Source organism: Cervus canadensis, chromosome 6 (genome assembly GCF_019320065.1).
Source record: "Cervus canadensis isolate Bull #8, Minnesota chromosome 6, ASM1932006v1, whole genome shotgun sequence".
In the NCBI taxonomy this organism is placed as follows: domain Eukaryota; kingdom Metazoa; phylum Chordata; class Mammalia; order Artiodactyla; family Cervidae; genus Cervus; species Cervus canadensis.
In genome coordinates, this window is record NC_057391.1 from 66,756,346 (window position 1) to 66,770,368 (window position 14,023).

The 14,023-nt window shown below is 39.8% G+C and overlaps 1 protein-coding gene across 1 annotated transcript in view; it reads left to right on the forward strand.

The window, feature by feature from the left end:
* Window positions 1–14,023, forward strand: part of DAAM1 (dishevelled associated activator of morphogenesis 1) — a 178,279-nt gene that overhangs the window by 118,498 nt on the left and 45,758 nt on the right. Inside the window, 4 exon segments of the mRNA XM_043472208.1 lie at window positions 4,981–5,052; window positions 10,882–10,894; window positions 10,897–10,975; window positions 12,956–13,289. Coding sequence (XP_043328143.1) covers window positions 4,981–5,052; window positions 10,882–10,894; window positions 10,897–10,975; window positions 12,956–13,289 — 498 coding nt within the window.

Genomic DNA, 14,023 nt, shown 5'->3' on the forward strand with positions numbered 1-14,023 from the left:
CGGTTTGATTCCTGGGTTGGGAAGACCCGCTGGAGAAGGGATAGGCTACCCACTCCAGTATTCTTGGGCTTCCCTGGTGGCTCAGCTGGTCAAGAATCCATCTGCAATGTGGGAAACTGGGGTTCAATCCCTGGGTTGGGAAGATCCCTAGAGAAGATCTTTCCCTGGAGAAGATCTCCTGGAGAAGAGCTTCCTGGAGAACAGCTGCCCACTCCAGTATTCTGGCCTGGAGAATTCCATGGACTGTACAGTCCTTGTGGTGGCAAAGAGTCAGACACGACTGAGCAACTTTCACTTTCACTTTTTCATTAACTTATTAAACCCTTAGAGTGACCCTATGAGGTAGGCACCACTTTTACAGAAAAGGAAACTAAAGCTGAGTCACACACAGAAATTACTTACCTTTCCTGCCAAAAGTCGTTTAAGTTAGGGAGTGTTTGAGGATTCAAATGCCTGTCTGTCGATGGTGATAGAAGTGGAGTACAATTAGCTTGGATTGAAAAAGAGATGATAGTGGAGTGAAAGACAGAAGTGTCAACAAATAAATAATGCAAATTTTATTCTTACGGGCAAAATGATACTAAGAAAAGCAAATGCACTGTTGAGCATTTAAAGAGGATGGGGGAGGAGCTCTTGAATTTTTTTTATTTTTAGTAGCCACTGACCAGTGATATGGAGTGAAAAATGTGCCAGTTGGAAATGAAGTGAGGTTAGAAATAGACTATGTATTTCTTTACTTTTTAAATGAGTTGGTTGATTAGAGCCCAATTTATAAAGAAAAAAGAAAAAATTCAATGTTCTTGAAGGTCCTTTGCACTGTACAAATTCCCTTTTCTAGCGAAGAGTTCGTTTGTTTAGAACTTGAGATTGTAGGAGCAAAGTGGAAAACCGGGAAAAGAGGTTAAAGCTGCATTCAGTGCAGGTTGAAAGCAAAGGCAGAGTGTCCATCCAGCAGGAAATTTTGTCCATGAATACAGTTATTGATGCCTATCAAGCTACTAAGGAAATAGGATGGGTTGAATTAGAGAGATAATAAAATAATTAGTGTTGAGATTTTCCCGCTCTAATTACCTTAGAAAGGAAGTAGCTGTTGCAAGTTAAAGGTTAACTGAATCACTGAACAACATAATTTTTTTAAATTATTGACTTTAGAAATTGAGCACTCTAAATATATTAATAGTAACAAATGATGTTTCGCATAACATCTCACTGTTAGTCATGTAGAATCTTAAAGCTTGTAGGTACTTTGAAAAGTCTAGTCTCACCTCTTAGTTTAAACAGAAGAAAAACAAGACCCGAAGATCTTCAAACTTAGCGGTAGGTGCTAATTGAATAAACCAACAAGTAAGTTCTTGAATCTCACCTTTGCATGGCCTCTCTGGTCATTTTTCCACCATACCATCTCTCTGAATATAAGTGATTTTTGCAAATATTCTCGGAAAGCAATTATCAGTGTAGAATTTAAGAACATAAAATGTTTATACCAATTCAATATCTAATAGACCTTCTAAAGATAGACATATAACTTAAATGCTTATTATGTTTTCAAGAGGAAAAAAACTGGATATTAATATGAATTATCCATTCTGTATGTGGAATAAAAAGAGCATTTAATGTGATTGCTACAACTTGTATTCGCATAGGACAATCTTCTCTAAGTGTCTTTAAGAGTTACCTACTATCTGTTTTAAAAGAGAGGGGGAAAGCAGTGTTTTTAAAGAATAGAATGAAAGCCATATTTTTGCTTATTTTCCATTAGAAAATTTCTAATGGAATCAGTGAAGTAGGTAGCCATAAGTAGGGTTAGATGTATATCGTTTAGGGATGGTTTTGTTTATAATTTCAGTGTCTATAGGTGGTCAGTGCCATGGGCTCATCTTCAGCAGCTCTTGAGAAGTCTCCATGAAGACAGACTGTAGCATGCAGTGTATAACAGACAGGATAACAGGTTAGGGAAAAGCTTCTTAGTACTGTCTGCATGCACAGATATAAAGATAGATGAGGTGTTGACAGAGAAGCAAAAGAGTTCCCACAGAAAGCCTGGAGAGAAGGTTCAGAGGTAGCCCGGGTAAGACATCAGACCTTAGAATAATATTCAGAAATGTTGAATGTAGCAAAAAGTAGCACTAAGGTTTAGGGAAAGGTGAACTCATTTTCATCTGCTAATCATATCTGAGTCTTTTACAGTGAAGTGGCGAAGAGTGAAAGAGCAGCTTTGCACTCAACGTGTATTGCTTGTGATTAATCTGAGGTCTCGTTTTAGGAAAAGAGGTTGTCATGATTCTTCTCACTGCCTCTGAATTTCCAGCAGGACGACCTTTAGCAACTCATCTGTACTCCCTTTGCCTCTGTTTCCTCTTCAGCCAAATGAGTGTGATGACAGCTCCCTCACAGGGTAGATTAAATGAAGATCGCAGTGCTTAGCACAGTGTTTGATGCATGGGAAGAAGCTCTGTATGTGTTAGGATATTGCTGCTGCTTCCGTTACAAATGCAGTGATACAGTTTGTACAGGCTTGTGTATTTTTCTACTTGTTTCTCTAGAACAAGTCTATAGAACCAAAACAGATGGCTCAAAGGATAGTATGTGTTAGAGGTTGGTGATGCATAAGATTCAGTTTCCTTCCAGAAATATTATGAGTTACCCTCCCATCAGTGATCCCTTTCATGGACTTCTTAGGAGAAAGTCTCCCCTTTGGCAAGTCTTCATGTCCAATGCTCTTTAGGGGACCTCGGAGAAAAATTAAATCCAGCTCCTTTTGGCCTGTGTCTCTGTATCACTGGAAACTCCAGCAGCCACACAAAGGAGGGGGAGATTCGGTTCACAGGTGTGAGTTTGTCTTGGCTACTACAGCACACACACGTCTGTAGAGCACCAGCGAAGCACACAGGGGAAACTGAAGATGCACCGCTAAAATGAAGGACTCTGAGGATCACCCTACTGGGCTTATAGTGATAACACTTCGTATTTTTACGAGAAGCTTTCACATACATTAGCTCGTTTGATTTTCTCAGCACTGAGGCATGTAAAATAAAAATGAAGCTTTCTTCCCCTAATTTTGACTGCAGAATCTAGATCTACTGTTAATCCATTTACATTATTTTAAAAGCATTTTCAAAGTATAAAGAGTTTTCTCTGTGTATTAATCTTAAGCTTCTAAAATGATCTCTCTTCTGTAACCATGAATGTTAAACTTACAACAGTCTGTCATGGGACCCCAGACGTGGGACGTGATTTTGTTGTAGTTTTGGAAATTTGCCCTAGTTTGAGGCAATAGAAAGATCTGGCGCCTTCTATTTCATTTTATAGGTTCAAATACCATTGAATATCACTGTGGGTTTTGGCTTGCTGAATACCTTGGTAGCAGTAGGGTTTTGCTAACTTCAATATATCATTTTAAGAGGAGAGAAGGGTTCAGCATTTATACTCCCATTGTAGCTGTTTTATTAACATGTTAAATAATAATCAAGGGCTGTTCTAAAAACTCATCAAATTTCCTTAGCTTTTAAAAGCCATGAAAGTGAAATCCAGTCCAACTTCAAAGCCTCTGCTATAGCCTTTGTCCCCGTCATCTGGCTTGTTCAATCTCCAGATGAAATTCATGCAACTCCCTGAGTTTGGATATCAGTTACTACCAGCCTTTAAGGCACTGTGAGCAACAGTTACTTTGCCCCCTTCTTGTGACTACTTAAAGAAGAGTTTTGAAATTGTTTCTTTTATCTCACCACAGTAGACCTGCCTAGAAAGATTTGTTTAGAGAAAGTTTGTTTCTTTTCTTTGAAGTAAAGTGCAGGACTGAAATTAATAGCCCTGCCTTGAAGCCATTATTCCAAGAATGGGGATCCAGACACAGTAAGGTGGTAGTAGCTACTTCATTGTCCAGTGCGGCTCTGTGTGCCTAGACCAGCACTTCTCCATGGAAACAAGAGGTGTCAACTGTACTAAGGTGCTCTCTGAATGTGAAGCTAGAGAAGAGCTGGAATTTTCCCCTTCATGTTTGTTTTGTCACACAAATGACTTAGACCCATACAGGTTTGCATGGAAATCTCTCACCACAAGGCCATCTTCAAGTGGACGTGAAGCTCTGAGGGGACAGAAGCCAGTCACCTGATTCTGAGGGGAAGTGTGGGTTCACGTTGACAAAGATCTCCCATCCACAGACGCCCTAGGGACTCTGGTGCTGACTTAAAGTCACCCTGGTTTATAAGATGGAGCGATTTAGGAATGGGTTCCTGAATTCCTTGGCTTTCAGTTCTCTTCAGCTCAGATAATTTCTTCCATTACTTTTTCGCAAACTCACAAGCTGTCATGGCATAAGGGCTGGACCTGGGACTAATGTGTGTTCATTTTGTTGCCTTCCATGCGATGTTGGGCTTTATTTTATCTCCTCATCTGAAGCAGTACCTAGTTTTGGTCACATCAAATGAGACCCTTCTTTAAAATATTTACTATCTGCTGGAGCCTGAATAAACCAACTGCAAAGTCTGGTTAACAACTGGCCAAATCCCACGGTCATTTTTAAAGATAACTTCCCCTCTTTTATGAGTTTCATCCAGACATGTAATCTGGCAGTAGTAGTGTCTTTAGCGCCACACAGAACCTAGAGGCCCTTTGTCCTTGCATTATACACAGACCCCTTCCCAATGTCACTGCTCCCCTGAAGGAAGACAGCAGCATCATAACTGTGTGTGGCTAAGCTCTCATTTCATCTCCCCTTGCTTCCTGGTTGGAAAACACGCCCTTTGTCATACCTAATTCTGACTTCAGCACTATCTGTGGAGATTGCATCAGGAATACCACCCTGGTCAAAGGGACAGTCTGGTGATCTAAAGCCAACATGATAAGACAAATATCTTACATCTCCGTGTCTTCTAATGGTTTGTGTGGGCCATTGTCTAGAAGCTCTGGAAGTCAGATGTTTTTGTGACCATTGTGTATATCTGGTGGTATATCACTTTTTTTTCTCTTCTGTCTCTTTAGGACCAGGAAGAAAACAAGGGAGCAACAAGTTGGCCTGAGTTCTACATTGATCAGCTCAATTCCATGGCTGCTGTAGGTATCCTTTCTGTTCTCTGACACAGTTTAAAATGGAAATTTAGTGCAAAGCATGCATTTGCATAACAAATTCACTTAAGTAAGAACTACCAAATATCACTCTCACTCCAAAGTCCATTCCTAATGTTCAGTGTTGGGGGAGAAAGGAGAGGCAGGAGTGGTACTTGGCAAAATGATTATTTTCCAGTATGTTTTACATAAAATCAGCACATACCAAAATATAAGTGAATTTAATGTTATTGGAGGAAATGTAATCATAAATCTGGCTTCTGTTCAGCTTTAACTTGCAACTGGTCTTATCAATCATGTGGAACTTGGATAGGGCAACACCTAACATTCTAAATGTTAATACCATTTAGAAATAGTACAATGAAATTATCCCTTCACTGTTCTCTTCCCCCTCCCCTGTTTTTTAAAACTGAGGGCTTTCTTGGGTTCTTGGTCTTATAGGGTACCAAAATATTCTTTTACTCTTATAAATAATTTTTAAAAAGTTCACGAAATAGGTGGTTTAGTGAAAAGGCATGATAGTAATAATGCTGAGATGTTCTTGGGAAATCTTTGGTAGGTGGATTTTTGATTTAGTAATCGCTAAAAAGGTGTTCTCAATGTCTAAAATTGCACATTCCAGTCACATGGATATTTCTGCGATGTCAGAGTTTTGAGCTGCTTGAGGAATCAGCAAAGATACACAGCAGAAAACACATCATCAACATTTGAGTCTTAATAGCTTAAATCCTGTCCATGTTGATAGAAGTTGGAGGTTTCCCACAGCAGAGCAGTCTTTGCCTCTGTGGGCACACTTCTGATTTTAAGAGTGTATCTGTCAGGTTCAACTTTGAGTTTATTCCATTCAAGCAGATGACAACTTCCATGGTATTTTCTCTACCTCTCCCTTTCCTCCTGTCCCCAGAGTCCTTGGGGAGAATTCATTTCTTATCACTTAGAGCAAACATTCTAGATTGTCTAATATTTTGCTGCTGCTAAAAAAGTTAAAAACTGACTAGAATATGTGAATCATTCACACTTCTGCTAAACTTTCAGAGGCCTTGACTTTTCGTAACTTCCTCTTCTCTAGCTTTTCCTTTGATGAGGCTTCTTCTGCTGTCACATCATGAATAAAATAAACAGCCTGGTACATGTGAACAGAGCTGTATAAATTATAGAAGAAACTGCATAAGCTTTTGCCCCACGGGTTTCTCTAAAAGCACAGCAGAAAAGAACAGAAAGTAACCACCAAATCCTTCTACCAGGCATCTGACACAAAGATGAGAAAAGGGTGATCTCAGCATTCATATGAATGTGTTAACAGAACATGAGGCTTATGATGGCCTTCGGGGATTTTCTCTCCATCCGCCTGAGCAATAATAATACAGAGCTATTTGCATTTCCTGCATGTAAAGGTTATTTCTGAAATCTTGTTCTTGGCTGTTAGGGGGAAAAAAAGAGCTGTCAGGCAGGCTGTCTCTCTTTCTAATTAAGTCAGCCTTATTTGATGTCTAACGTGGAAAGTTGCTCCTTTGTTAATGCATTCACTTCTGTGAGTGGAGAAGTACTAAATAACTGGGTCTTTTCCTTTCTTCACATTTTAGGGCAGTTGGTTAATCTGTCCTTTAGTGACTTACTCCACGCCTTGTCCGGAGTTGGCCTGGCTTATTTCCTGTGCTAGAAGGTCCCCAATGTGCCAGTTTGTAGCACTTCTTCAAGAACCTCCCTTTTCCTTCATCCAGAACCTTTTGCTACATTCACACATCATCTACATTTCAATTATACTTGCTTCCTAATCCAAAGCCCTCTCCAAGAGTATCTCCAGGCCCTTAAATGTTAGTGACTTTGCTCTTCTTTATGGACATGTGTGTGAGCAAACTGGGAGAAAGTGAAGGACCGAGGAGCTTGGCGGGCTCCATGGGGGGTTGCAAAGAGTCGGACTTAGCAACTAAACAACAACAAATGCATTAAACACCTAGCAAAGCTTTTTTCTGCTCCTTGAAGGACAAAGCTAGCATCTTTTTCAGGGTTAAGAGTAAAGGCATTATAACAATTGATGAAATAATGAGGCGTCAACACTTCTGCATCTATAAAGGAGCAAGGAGGTCTGAGGAGACCAGAAACCCTTTGCTGAGTTTTGTTTTTCTCACCCTAAGTGGCCACCGCCTCCTTAGAGGTCTTGCTAACCTCTCTGGAGAATTCCTCACAGCGGAAATTCTGAGACATCATCCCTGGGGACTTGGAAAGGCACATGACTCCTCCCGGTCCTTTCCTGGTTTGGCAGCCAAGCTGTCTGGCTCTGCTTTGGGAATTGTTGAAGGGGTGTTTATCCACATCATCATCATCCATTGTCTTCAGCACCAGTAGCGGCTGCTGCTATTGAGTGTGCGTCATGTGACAGGCAGACTAACAGGCACTTTACATGCTGTTTTATTTTATTTTATTTTTTTTTTATTTATTTTTTTTTCCAGTGGGTTTTGTCATACATTGATATGAATCAGCCATGGATTTACATGTATTCCCAATCCCGATCCCCCCTCCCACCTCCCTCTCCACCCGATTCCTCTGGGTCTTCCCAGTGCACCAGGCCGGAGCACTTGTCTCATGCATCCCACCTGGGCTGGTGATCTGTTTCACCATAGATAGTATACATGCTGTTCTTTTGAAATATCCCACCCTCACATCACTACATGCTGTTTTAAATCCTTACAAGCACCCTCTGCTCTAAGTGCTACTTATAGATAAGGAGTCCGAGACTCAGATAAAGGTTACCTTGCCCAAGGTCATCTCATTTGGAAGTGGTAGAGCTGGAATTTAAGCCTATCAGTCAAGCCTATCAGCTCAAAGACTCCTTTCCAGCTTGCCTGTCACTAACTAGGTTTTTAAAATCCTTTATCACTGTGGAAGAGGCCTGGAAATCCCACCCACGCCCCACCTCCCAGCTTTTCTGAGGTGGGACAGGCATCTGCAGAGCCTGATAAATAGTCCAAGTTGAGAACCACAGCACTTACTGGTCTGTGAAGCCCTTTGTGGAACAAGTGCAGTTACTTTATGGAAGCCTCGTAACAAGAATTCTTTGTTCTTTAAAGGACCCCTGAGTGATCTGTTGGCTTTTAAAGAGTGAAAAACAGTTTAATAAAAGGAGAGCGTGTTCCAGAAGGGCCCGGACTTTCTTGGTGTGTGGCTTCTGCGTGTACTCTCAGGGAGCAAGGATGTGAGGTGATGAAGTTCTGTGTGCTTAGCAGGTTGGCTTATTGATTTCACACCGGTGAAAGCTTACTTCCAGACATTCCCAGTCAGGGATGGTTTCTGTGCCTGGTTTGTACATCTCTCTCCTCCCTGCATGTTCCAGTGTAAACCTCAGCAGCTTTGACCAGCAGGAGCCTCTGCTAGGACGCACTCTCTCCTTTGCCCACTCCTCAAATGAGCAGAGATTTAGTAAGTGGTTAGCGCGCCCAAGGAGGCCACCACAGCCCTGTCCAGTGTATGCCAAGGTGCATCCTGGCTGTTTGGCATAGCAGTTATCTTAGGAAATGTAAGCATATCCCCCTTTTCTGTGAAAAACTGCAAATTTAGACTTCTTCATAAATGTGAAGCTTGAAAACTTGAGACTTCATATAAATTATTTTATTTTGAAAAGTCATTTTAGAATATCAGCTTCATCTACATAGAATCGATTTTCTCAATACAATAAACAGTCTTAGATTCAACTCTAATTGTACTACACACAGAAAAGAGGATAATGTCTTCTGTTTTGAGAGGAAAGTAATAGTTCTTATATTGGGAAAGGAAATTCTAATTTAAATTTCTTTTCATAAAACTCCCAGCTCCTCTAGGGAGAGACTTAATGTAGTCTGCCTTTATTTGGAGCTTCCCCCTTCCCCAAGATTGTTAAAAGGATAAATATGTGCATCTTTATTTGGTATTAATGAACCACAATAAGAAATGTATTTAGTCTTTAATTTGGGAGGTTTGGGTGACTAAGCTTAGGGACAAGAAGTGATGTTCATAAAAGTTTTGATCCTGGACTGTGGATTCAAAGTGATTGCTTGAGAGTCTAAACAAATTCAGCTGTGCCACAGGAGATTAAACGTTCTTGGCTGGATTTGTGCTAAATTTTCCAGGATATGGGTCTCACGGAGCCATGAAGAAATTCATTGGCTCTTTGCACACACAGCCTCTTCCCCTGCCATCCTCTGGTGACAGATGTCAGGGCACATCTGTAGCAAGAGGACAGCTTTAGCAGAAATAATTCAACTATAAAAAACAAGACTTTACTGATATTTATTTCAGTTGCTGTGAATGATACTGATATATGTTTGCTTTGAGCTTTACCCTCCTAAGTGTGAAGTCAAATTTAGGTTTTAGTTAACATTTAGTTACCTAACGCTTATACTGTGAACGTGAAAAAATTAAGTAAAGTCACCCCTTGATGATGTGTGGTCCTGAAAGAAAGGGAGAGACTGTATCATTGAGACATAGGAATAAGAGCCAAATGTTTTCTTCAATATCCCAGTCTGTTTCCCAACCATGCGTTTTATCAGAATAGGTAACAGGTAGAAACACTGAGACTGGACAAGCACATGTTAAAAGTAGGAAGAAGGCAAGGGACCTGTGGTTCTGTGGGTGGAGGCACCTAGGGCCTTAAGCCTTGGGATGCTTTTAGTACCAGGCTTCCCTGGTGGCTCAGGGATAAAAGAATTCACCTGCCAATGCAGAAGATGCGGGTTCGATACCTGGGTCAGGAAGATCTCCTGGAGGAGGAAATGGCAACTTACTCCAGTATTCTTGCCTGGAGAATTCCATGGACAGAGGAGCCTGGTGGGCTAAAGTTCATAGGGTTGCAAAGAACTGGACACCACCTAGTGACTCAACAACAACTTTTAGTACACGTAGGTGACCATGAGGTAAAAGGAATGAAAACAACTTTTTAACAAGTCTGTGAATCTTACCAGCATTCATGACTTTGTGATATCAGCTGAGATCTGCTTCCTAGGGCCTTCCTCTTTGAAGTGAGGTCTACAGACTGCAGCATCAGCTCCATCAGGAGCTCAGCATCTTTGGCTTCACCTCAGATATGCCAAGTCAGGACCCGCATTTTAACAAGCTTCCCCAGGAAATTTGTATCCTTGTTAAAGTTTGAAAAGTACTGCTCTGCCTCCAACTAATAAATATAAATGAGGAAAAAAAAAAAGAAAAGTACTGCTCTAGTCCTGGGTAGGAAGAGAACACACACACACACACACTCTCTCTATACCCTGATTTCCAAATGATGTTGAATCATTTCTAAAACTTAAGCATTTACTCTGAAGGAATTGTCTATCTTTATGTCAAGTTGAATTTAATCATTCTTCTTAAAACTAATTTGTTGTAACAGAAAGTGTAAAAGATTACACTTTTGGGCTGAGGAATGAGAGAGAGCATGGGAAGATTGCTGCCTGCCTCTGTTTGATAGTGTGATAATATTTCATTGTCAGAATGTTATATTTAACTACATGTCTAATGTTTCTATCAAGTATAAATAGTAATATCTTCATCAGAGTGTAGTTATAGAATAGTTATATAAGTACTTGGAAAACAATCTCTACTAAGATTTCTCAACACTTTCTTAAAACTTTATTTAAATTCAAAAGAACTAACTTGTAGTAGAGAGAATGATTCTGTGGAATTCTTGGTGCTTTTGCTCTACATGCTGGCTTATAGTAAATCTTAGTCATAGTCTCACTTAATTGTTTGTATTAAAAGTGATAGTAACATGTGATCTGTGGGCTTGTTTTGCTTGTGCCATAATTAAAACACATAATTTAAAGAAGTTACTTTATAATTTTCTTTGCATAGAGAAAATCTCTGCTGGCTTAGAGAAGGAAGAGGAAGAAGAGAGAAGTAAAACTATAGAAAGTCTGAAGACAGCACTAAGGACAAAACCAATGAGGTAATGTTTTACTAGGCAGCATGTACCACTTGTCTCTCTTCTTTTTCTTCTTTTCTACTTTCTTCCTATTTTCTTTTTTCCCTTCCCTTTTCTTAATTTTTCTGCAATAGTCAAACTTTTGGGGTAGTCTTAAAGTAAAAACATGTAATTAAACCATGGATGAAATACCTTACATGTTGAACATTCACTAAATTATTTTTCTTCTGTTAAAAAAGATGTAGACAGGCATGAAGATGGCTAAAGTTAAAAATGGCAGACTAACAAATGTTGGTACAGATGTGGAGAAATTGTAACCCTCATTCACTGATGGTGGGAATATAAAATGGTGCAACCACTTTAGAAAACAGCTAGACAGTTCCTCAGAATATTAAACATTGTGTTGTCATGAACCAGCAGTGTTGCTCCTTCTTGATATATAGCCAAGGGAATTAAAAATATGTCCCCTGAAACCTTATATGTGAATTTCAGCATTATTTATAATAGCCAGAAATGGAAGCTATCCAAATTCTATCAGCTGATGGATTCATAAGTAAAATGTGATATATCTATATAATGGAATACTTTTCAACCATAAAAAGTAATAGAGTACTGATACATGCTACAATATGGATGGGCCTTGAAAATATTTATGCAAAGTGAAAGAAGCCAGACACAAAGAACCACATATTGTATGATTCTGTTTATATGAAATATCCGCAAAAGGCCAATCCATAGAGACAAAAAGATAAGTCATTGCCTGGCGTTAGGAAGAGAGGGAAATGTTCTTCTAGGGTTGATTAGGAAGGGGTAATGGTTTTCTTGGGGTAATTAAAATGTTCCAAAATCAGATAGTGACCATGGTTGTACAACCCTGTGAATATATTAAAAATCACTGAATTATAATTTTGAAAGTATGGATTTTATGGCATGTGAGTTATTGCTCAGTAAAACTGTTATAAAAGATGGATTATCATCTACTGTATGCCTCCCACACCTTTATTAATGCCTTTAAGTTTTGGTAGGATATGGGGGTGCTTACAGGTGCATTTCATTAGAACAAGTGCTATGAATGAAGCTTGGCTAGATCTTTCTTGGTCACATGGTTGGATGAAATGACTGGAAAATAAAGATTCCCTATATTTGATTATAAAATGATAAGAAAAATCTGCTGATTTCTCAAAAATTATGTACAGTTGTATGACAGAAGTTTTCTAGCCTGTCCTAACTGTGTTTTCCTCTGTATATGTGTTCCGAATTCTCAGATATTAGTGGATGCCCAAGGCTAAATAAGTTTGGAAATTTCTGGAGTAATCTATGTTTTGTTACTTTGAACTTTTCAAAAGGCTTAACCTGTAGATGTACATTGTGAATTTTTCTCTTTGATTGACTTTAAAGTAAATAAGTGCTATAAATATAAAAATATTAGTATATAGTAATCAAGTATTGCTTTTATTTGTTTTATATATTGGGATTCCATATAGCATGTCATACAAAAGGAGGGCTTTGCTATGAAACCTTAAGAAAATAAATTATCATTTGGCAAGTAAATATTCTGGAGTTTAGGGATGCATTTTGACTGTCATTGGTGTGGGGCATGCTTGAGTCAATGGTCAACACTTAAACATGCCTGGAGACTGGATGCTATCCTAACACAGGATTAGCAGATGACTTTAACCTAAGGCAGATATCTGAGCGTCTTCTTGTTCCTGGTTTCCTATGGTTATAAGGTCTGTTAAGTGGTTATTTATATCAACTAAGATCTTTTCTAACTCAAATGGAGATTTTTTTTCACACTTCTGGTTAGACCTGACCATTGGGTCTGTGCCAAGGAAGAGGCCTCCAATTAAGAAGACTTCATCAATGTAAGCCTTCTGTTACTTTAGGAACTACATCTTCTTACTTTCTCCTGACCACCACCCCCCTAAACTTTTCTCTTAAGGGCTATTAAAGAATTCCAAAGAGACTTAAGTCTGATGCACTTTAACCTTCTTCTCATGACAGGTTTGTAACCAGATTCATTGACTTGGATGGCCTGTCATGTATTCTCAACTTTCTAAAGACCATGGACTACGAGACCTCAGAGTCTCGAATACATACCTCTCTCATAGGATGTATAAAGGCGCTAATGAACAACTCTCAAGGTCGGGCTCATGTCCTGGCTCATTCCGAGAGTATTAATGTTATTGCTCAGAGTCTGAGCACAGAGAACATTAAGACGAAGGTGGCCGTGCTGGAAATCTTGGGCGCTGTGTGCCTGGTTCCCGGGGGCCACAAGAAGGTTCTGCAGGCCATGCTGCACTACCAGAAGTATGCCAGCGAGAGAACCCGCTTTCAGGTGGGTGCTTCCACGCCACATCTTCATTCCTGCCTCATGACAGGTGCCTTTCCTGGCCCCTGGGTGGTGGTGGGGGGGAGGGTGCCTAACTTGAAACTTCCCCCTGTGGTGAGCATTCACATGTGGCTTCAAGTATTTCCGTGCTCTTGGGTAGAGTAGAATACTCTTTCTGTAGTTGGTCGTATGGGGTTGTGGATTTCCAGTAGTCCTCCCGTCTTACCTGCAGTTTTGCTTTCCACAGTGCTAATGACCCATGATCAACTGCTGTTTGAAAGTATTAAATGGAAACTTCTAGAAATAAACAATTCATAAGCTTTAAATTGTGCAGCTGTTGTGAGTAATGTGATAAAATCTCATGCCATCCTGCTCCGCCCCTCCCAGGATGTGAATCATCCCTTTGTCTAGAGTACCCACAACTTATACACCACCCCGCTGTCAGTGGAGGAAAAACAAAGTCTGTATAGGAGTATATATAGGGTTCAGTACTACCCACGGCTTCAGACATCCACTGGGGATGTTAGAACACATCCCTTGTGGAGAAGGGAAGACTGTTGCCCTGAATTTAAAAATGTAGCCCTCCCTCCTTTCTACACATTATGTAATACACTTTTCAATCCACTAAATGGGTGTTCTCTGAAAATTTTACAGATTGTCAGTCTTGATTTAGGATCAATATAAACAGTGAGACTATGTCACCACATTTTCTTATACTCAGGACAAACAAAATTAATGAA